Source organism: Dendrobates tinctorius, unplaced genomic scaffold (assembly GCF_039654945.1).
Source record: "Dendrobates tinctorius isolate UK_male_01 unplaced genomic scaffold, ASM3965494v1 ptg000324l, whole genome shotgun sequence".
NCBI classification, from domain to species: Eukaryota; Metazoa; Chordata; class Amphibia; order Anura; family Dendrobatidae; genus Dendrobates; species Dendrobates tinctorius.
In genome coordinates, this window is record NW_027361991.1 from 358,916 (window position 1) to 367,129 (window position 8,214).

Consider the following 8,214-nt stretch of genomic DNA (forward strand, 5'->3'; position numbering starts at 1 on the left):
AACCCAAAAACTTCTGGAGAGCCTTCAAAGAAGTGGGCTGAACCCAATCATAAATGGCCTGTACCTTGACCGGGTCCATTTCAATAGCCGACGGGGACAAAATGAATCCCAAAAATGGAATCCTATGTACACCAAAGAGGCACTTCGATACCTTAACATACAGAGAATTTTCCCTCAAAATCCAGAACACAGTCCGAACGTGTTCCACATGAGAATCACAATCACTGGAAAAGATCAAAATATCATCCAGATAAATTATCAAAAACTTATCCACAAAGTCCCGGAAAATATCGTTCATAAAAGATTGGAAGACAGAAGGGGCATTAGTGAGCCCAAAAGGCATCATCAGGTACTCAAGATGTCCCTCCGGAGTATTAAACGCCATCTTCCATTCATCCCCATGCTTGATGCAAATAAGATTATATGCCCCCCTGAGGTCAAGCTTGGTAAACCAACAGGCACTTTTAACTCTGGAAAATAAATCCGCAATCAGGGGTAAGGGGTACTGATATTTAACAGTGATTTTGTTAAGGGAACGATAGTCAATACAAGGCCTTAATGAACCATCTTTCTTGGCCACAAAGAAAAACCCAGCACCTAAAGGTCAAGAGGATGGTCTAATATGACCCTTCTCCAACTACTCCTTGATATAAGATTGCATAGCATCATGTTCGGGTACCGATAAGCTGAAAAGCTGACCCTTGGGAAATTTACACCTGGGCATTAACTCAATTGCACAGTCATAACTCCTATGAGGAGGCAAAGACGCAGACTTACTCTCAATAAATACATCAGAAAAATCAGCCAAATCAGGAATATCATGAGACTGAGGAGAGGTGGAGAAAACAGGAATGTCCCTAAGAACACGTTGACAACCCCAACTCACCACAGACACAGATTTCCAATCCAAAACTGGGTTATGAGTTTGTAACCAGGGAAAACCCAGAACAATAGTGTCATGCAAATTGTGCAACACCAAAAATTTACAATTTTCTTGGTGGTCCGGGCGACCCGCATTATCACCTGGGTCCAAAACTGGGGTTTATTCTCCGCCAAAGGAGTAGCATCTATACCCCTCAAAGGGATAGACGTCCGCAGGGGTATCATGGGAAAGCCACAACGTTTAGCAAAGTCTAAATCCATCAGATTCAAAGCTGCTCCTGAATCTACAAAAGCCTTAGCGGAAAATGTAGACAAGGAGCAGATCAGAGTAATTGCCAAAAGGAACTTAGGCTGTACACTGCCCACAGCAAGTGTGTGAGCAAAACGTTTTTATCATTTAGGGCAGACAGAAATAGTATGAAAGGCGTCTCCACAGAAAAAACACAGCTTATTACGCCTTCTAAACTCCTGACGTTGCGCCCTAGACAAAACCCTATCACATTGCATGGGTTCAGATGTTCGTTCAAAAGGCGGCAACGCCTCTCGTGTAGTTTTACGTTCACGTAAACGCCGATCAACTTGAATGGCTAATGACATAGAATCATCAAGACCAGAGGGAACAGGAAATCCCACCATAACATGTTTTACGGTTTCTGCCAAACCCTTCTGAAAGAGAGCTGCTAGGGCATTGTCATTCCATTTAGTAAGGACCGCCCACTTTAAGAATTTTTGACAGTATAACTATGCAGAATCCTGACCCTGGTTCAATGCCAATAAGGTTTTCTCAGCTTGATCAATAGCATTAGGTTCATCATACAACAACCCCAAGGCTTGAAAAAATGCATCCACATTAGTCAGAATAGGATCTCTGGGTGTCAAAGAAAAGGCCCAATCCTGGGGATCGCCGCACAGCAGGGAGATGACAATTTTAACCTGCTGCACAGAGCTCCCAGATGAGTTAGGTTTCAAAGCAAAAAATAGTTTACAATTATTCTTAAAATTCAAAAATTTAGACCGATCCCCAAATAACACATAAGGAGTAGGGATTTTTAGTTCAACAGCAGATGATTGAGCGAGATAGGTGGAAATTCCCTGCACTTCAGCAGCAAGCTGCTCAAGACAATCAGAAAATTGCTTAATCTCCATTAAAGAAACAATCCTCCTACGGCCCCAGAGAAAGAGAGGAAAAAATATATAAAGAAATTCTGACACTTTTTTTTTTTTTGTTTTCCAATTCTTTCCCTCTTTTGAGTACCCTAGAGTCTGCGGTATGATTGGGTCACTGAGGAGGAGAGCAAGACCAAGCAAGCCACAGAAAACCAGAGAGGTTGGTAACTAAGCGGATTGTAGACCCCTGATCCTATCCACACAACTAGCAGTAGCCGTGGAGCGTGCCTACGATGATCCCAGACGCCTCGGCACAGCCGGAGAGCTAAATAAGCCTAAAGCAAGAAAGGGGAAATCTAAACTGCCCCAGAGCAGACCTCAAAGGAATAGACAGCCCCCAAACATATTGTCGGTGAGACAAGATGAAAACACAAATGCAGGTAGGAAAATAGGCTGAGCAAACTATGGGGCCCACACTGACTAGACAGGACAGGAAAGGAAAGACACTGTCTGCAATCACGCAAAAAACCCTGCAAAAAAGTCCAACACGTCTGATAGAAAAATACTGAAGTCGCACGACTTTGCCCACTATATCAGCTGTTATGAATGAGTCACTGGAGGAGGAAAAAACAAAAATACAAGCTAAGTCCAGAAAACCGGAGAGGTTGGTAGCTAGCGGATTGCAGACCCCTGATCCTATTCACAACAACTAACAGTAGCCGTGGGGTGTTCCTACGGTGGTCCTAGACACCTCGTTCACAGCCGGAGAACTAAATAAACCTAAAGAAAGAAAGGGGAAATCTAAACTGCCCCAGAGCAGACCCCAAAGCAACAGACAGCCCCCAACATGTATTGCCGGTGAAAACAGATGAAAACACAAACACAGACAGAAAGACAGGCTGAGCAAATGATGGGGCCCTCACTAACTAGATAGGACAAAAAAGAAAAGCAACTGTCTGCAATCACGCAAAAACCCTGCCAAAAATAATGTCCAACATGTCTGATAGAAAAGGCCCTGAAGTCACTAGATTCAAAATCACTATATCAGCACTCAGGTATATTCTGAAAACAGAGCAAAGAGATCAACTGATCAGAGACAAAAATGGAGTTCAGCCAGTCCCAACCAGGGCTGGCTGAACACATACACTAAGTAAACCAGACAAAATCTCATGGAACAATAGCAGAGCAAAAACTTAGCTTTAGTAGACAGGACTAAACTGGAGGCCAGAGCTCAGAGCAGAGAGAATCACCAGCAACCCAGCAGGGCGTCGGCGGCCTTATATCCACTCAGAGATTCCGGATGTCCAATCACACTCCACCTGTTCAGATGACAGGTTTTTCCCATACAAATCAATTTCACTACCTCCTTTCACCAGCAGAGGGAGTTCATCGGACATCAAAGGTGAAGGAGAAAATGAGCTCATAACAATCAGCACTCTGGTATATTCTGAAAGCCGAGCAAAAAGAGGACAATCTAATAAGGGACAAAAACAAACTGGCACAAGCAGTAACATATGGATGGTGATTCAGCACAGCCCCAGCTGGAGCTGGCTGACCCGCACAAAACTGAAATAGACAAAACCAGATCAAATGTGAACAATAGGAAAAGAACACTTAGCTGAGCATGCAGGGACTGAGCTGGAAACTAAGACCTCACTCCCCAAAATTGAAACTGCAACACCAAGAAGGAAAAATGCTAGAATGAAGGAAATCACAGGATGGAGACATTGCTGATTTGTAAATGATGAAAAAATGGAAACTACATTTTAAAAACATCTTAATTTTATTAAGTCTCGCATGTGAATGCCCTGTGAAGAAATCCCCATACTTACAGTCTCAACTGCTATTAGTCTGGGTATTAATGGTCATCTGAATAATGATATGCCACTGTGAATGCACTTAAGTATTGATAAGAGCCTCTCAGCAGCAAACAGGGAAGTGAACAGCTAACTGTTGTATAAAAATCATTGAGCTGGAGACAGTTGACTGGGATGCTAGGAGTTAACTCCTCAGCATGGAATGTGACTACTGCACTCACTGGGTCAGGCTCTGGTGATCAGGCTCCTTGGAAACAAGTTGTAAACCCAGTAAGATCAAAGCACTCATAACAGGAGAATGGCAGATAGAAGAAGCAAGTCAATTGCAAACTTGCTTACTATCATGTAGTCTAACTAAGCTTACAGCCTAAATTCTCCCCTCTGCAAATCTCTTCACTGGCTCCCATTCCCTCAGCGGATCCAGGTCAAATTACTAATATTGACCTACAAGGCCATCTATAACTTGTCTCCCCTATATGTCTCTGAATTTATCTCCCGATACCTTCCCTCACGTAATCTCTGGTCCTCCCAAGACCTCCTTCTTTCCTTCACACATATTCACTCCTCAACCAACCACCTCCAAGACTTCTCCCGAATTGCCCCTATTCTCTGGAATTCTTTGTCCCAACAAGTCCGACTATCAACCACATTTGGATCCTTCAGACGGAACCTTAAAACCCACCTCTTCAAGAAAGCCTATAGCCTGCAATGACCCCGCTACCTCCTCACCACTACCGGAGATTTCACCTCAACCAACACCGGAACTGCTGCAACCCACCAACCTACTGTCTCCTTCCCCACCATCCTGTAGCATGTAAGCCCGAAAGGGCAGGGTCCTCTCTCCCCTCTGTATCAGTCTGTCATTGTTAGTTTGTTTACTGTAAGTGATATCTGTAATTTGTATGTAACCCCTTCTCATGTACAGCACCATGGAATCAATGGTGCTATAGAAATAAATAATAATAATAAATTGCTGCAATCATAGTTAATGACTTTTCACCTAACTCTAACTTTGACGGCAATGTGCTCAAGCTCAAACTCAAGTGCCATGAAGGCAACACATTTCTTTGATTGTACCCCGCTCAATTTTTGCTTATAGAGAAATATGGGCAAATTTTCTCTAGGGCAGAAAACTTCTAAAAATAAATATTTTGGGCGAATTTTACACAAATGTACACTATGGCCTAAGTTGAACAATAAGGTTGAAAATGACTAGAGAAACAATGAGGGATTTTTGGGACGTAGCTTAGTTTTACCCATGTAAATTGCATTGGTGCAAAGGTAACAAAAGGTAGTAAAAATACAACAGAGATTATGCAAAGATATACTCAGAGTTGATGCATGGAGAAGGCACCAAAAATTACCAATATGTTAACATAAGAAGATCTTCATGTGTTCATAGGGTTGAAAAACCCCTATTATGCTATCATGAATAATGGCCAAAGGTATACATTTCTAAAATGTTTTACTTTGTCCCAACACAGTTGTCCAAGGACAGATCTCTACATATACAGAGGTCCTAAATGCACAGGGAGAATCCTAAAATCAGGAGTGTATGGAGGTGTTGGAACAGTCATTGTGATCCTCTTGATTATTATTGCCACTGCAGCATTCTTCATACACAATGAAAAAAAGAAGATGTCTAGGTGAGTTCTGTTGAGGAATATTCATCTACTAAACATCATTTATTAAGTCAAGGGAGGAAAATAAATGGATATGGAGAATTTTTTGCCAAGTATTAGCCCATGTAACCTTTTCCTCGTAGTTTTCATTCTTTATACAGAATTGAAAAAAAAATGAATAAAACAACTACAAATGTCATGTTTTGTTATCTTTAGGGATCTGTACAGCAAAGATGACAGAGATAAATGGTACGATGATGATGATGATAATGAATGGCACCAGGAACGTGGATTTAGCAACGTGAGCTTAGAAGGAGAATCTAAAGAGGAAGGTGTGTATAGTGTGAAGGCATCACATGATGTTAGACTATATTGAGTGCGCAGTATTGGATTTTAGATCTATATGAATTTTGGACTATGGGCTCGATTTACTAAACGGTTTGTCGAAGAAGGGGACAACTCTTGATAAATCGCAACCATAGTCCAAAATCCTTGTCAATCTGAATGTTTGCCCCTGTTAAAATAACAACACAAAAACTCACCTTCCGTGCCATTACAGCAGTATCAGCACTCGCATTACTGGGACACACATGAGGTTGTTATGTCACGTGAGCCCTGCACCCTATACATCCTCACCCTCGGACATATAAGTAGTAAAGAGGTATTGAGTCTTGTCACAATCCTGACTTCCTCTTGATTACTTATACATCAGAAGGAGGGGAAAGTGATGCCAGCTCTATTTTTCACAGGGCTCATGTGACATAACAGCCTCACATGAGCCCTAGCAACGCGAATGCCGTCATCGCTGGAATGCTTCCGGCATGGGCGGTGAGTATAGGTGTTTGTATTTTAAAGAGGACAAACATTCAGATTGAGAAGTGGTTATCCTAGTAGTGGACAATTCATTTAAGATAATTGTCAGAATTCTGAAGTAAAATACTATTATAAATCACTTCATTGTTGTAAAACTCAGAGATTGTGTAGAAATGTTGCAAACTTTGGCTTTTTCAAAATAGGTTGAGCATGGGTAAGATGCTAAGCTCATCTAAATCCTCCTGAATTTTGACACCACTTTAGCGGTGCAAATTTCACAAGAAATGTTTTCCAGTTCGTGACTGGAATTCATCTCTGGCGGAAGAATGCGGACCTTGTAAGATGTGCCTAACTTATTAAATGGCATGCTCCTCTTCATGAATTAGTTGCTTCTTACTCCAACAAGCTCCTTCATTAAGACTGGCATGTACAATGCCGGTCTAAATTGTTTGTCTCCTAAATGTTCAGTCTGGGCCACTACAATTAGTATTTAATGTAGGTTCTTAAACTACAGAAGGAAGAGCAGATCTTTTGAAGGCTTTTAACTATTCCTTTTGTTCATACCGCCCTTCTTCATCTTTTCAGATTCGTCTGTGAGCAGTCAGTCCTCTAAAGAAAAATTCAGGCCTAGACTGGAAAAAGTGGACACAACACTTCAGGTATTCTTCATTTTACTCTTTCATCCCTATTACTAATGTATGTTTGTGAGTTGCAGCTAAGCTCGGGGAACAGATTGCTTTCACTTCCCTTCCCCGGTTTGGAGAGTATAAATCAAGTGACAGGTTCCCTTTGACTAATGGTGTTGACTTTTGGGTTCAGTTGGTGTGAATGTCACATTTTTTGACACCCATTATATGAATGTATTAAGACTTTTTGTCTAGATAGAAGGTGTATTGGGTGTGAAAATCTATAAATCTATAAAGTCTCTTTTAGCCTTGCTATACAATGAGTTTAGATACTTTTTATTGCTGTAATTTTTGCCATTATGAATTCCAAAATTTGGGACATTAACACAAACTCTATCATCTCTGTTGATGGTAGATAATGATAATGAATTCTGTCTTGTTTGTTTTACTATAAAGATTAAAATCCAGAGGCCTGTAGTATCTACTGCATGAAACATCAACTATCCCAAGAAAAGTTCTCCAAGCCAAAAAGAAATCTAGACATCAACCAGGACTGAAGATGAAGACCCCAGACTTGGGAAATTTACAACTTTGAAACCAGTGACATATAAATTTGAACATAATTCATCTCCATATATCACAGGAGGGAGAACTATCTAAAATACACAACAAAAGGACAAAAACTCAAAAAAATTACACACTGATAGATTTAAGATCAAGAATTGGGGTTTTAGCTTCAGAAACCTCACCTTGCACGCCTATCTTCAATAGTACTGTTCACTGTACTTCCTACACATTGTAAGAATCTTCCTTCCTCATTGAAGAGCAATGATGAACAATCCAACCAGATCTACCCACATTGGAATGATTGTATCTTACTTCATGAGAATTCTGGATGTCCTCATTCTTTCTTGTAGACCATAAACTCCACCGGCCATATGTATTGAGATAAAACCAAAAGTGATTTCTGGCTTTGTGATCATTGTGTTACCAACACCTTATCAATTATTTATGCTAAACGTTTTGGAATTTTCACATTGCAAAATTGTATTTAATATTCTAAGCCTAAATGTAAACTATTGAATTATCCTCATTAAAATTAAATGCGCTTTGGTTATTAAATTTACCGAAATTCACAAGGTCGAAGGAATTTGGAGCAGAGTGAGATGGCAATTGGGATCTACACGACCAGAAGAATCGTGGTTTGAGTCATAACCTTCAATATGAGCAATCAGATTGTAAGAACTTACAAGTTCTTAAAGTGATAATAATCAGTGGAAAAAGACAATTTCTTAATGGAACATAATTTTTTTGGGTTCATAATAAGATAACAATGCATGAAAATGA

General features: G+C 40.5%; 1 protein-coding gene across 1 annotated transcript in view; it reads left to right on the forward strand.

The window, feature by feature from the left end:
• Positions 1-7,989, forward strand: part of LOC141074121 (uncharacterized) — a 95,179-nt gene extending 87,190 nt beyond the window's left edge. Inside the window, exons 8-11 of the mRNA XM_073561652.1 lie at positions 5,291-5,452; positions 5,645-5,760; positions 6,827-6,900; positions 7,324-7,989. Coding sequence (XP_073417753.1) covers positions 5,291-5,452; positions 5,645-5,760; positions 6,827-6,900; positions 7,324-7,359 — 388 coding nt within the window. The 3' untranslated portion in view covers positions 7,360-7,989. The remainder of the gene's footprint in view (positions 1-5,290; positions 5,453-5,644; positions 5,761-6,826; positions 6,901-7,323) is intronic.
• Positions 7,990-8,214: the final 225 nt, after the last annotated feature.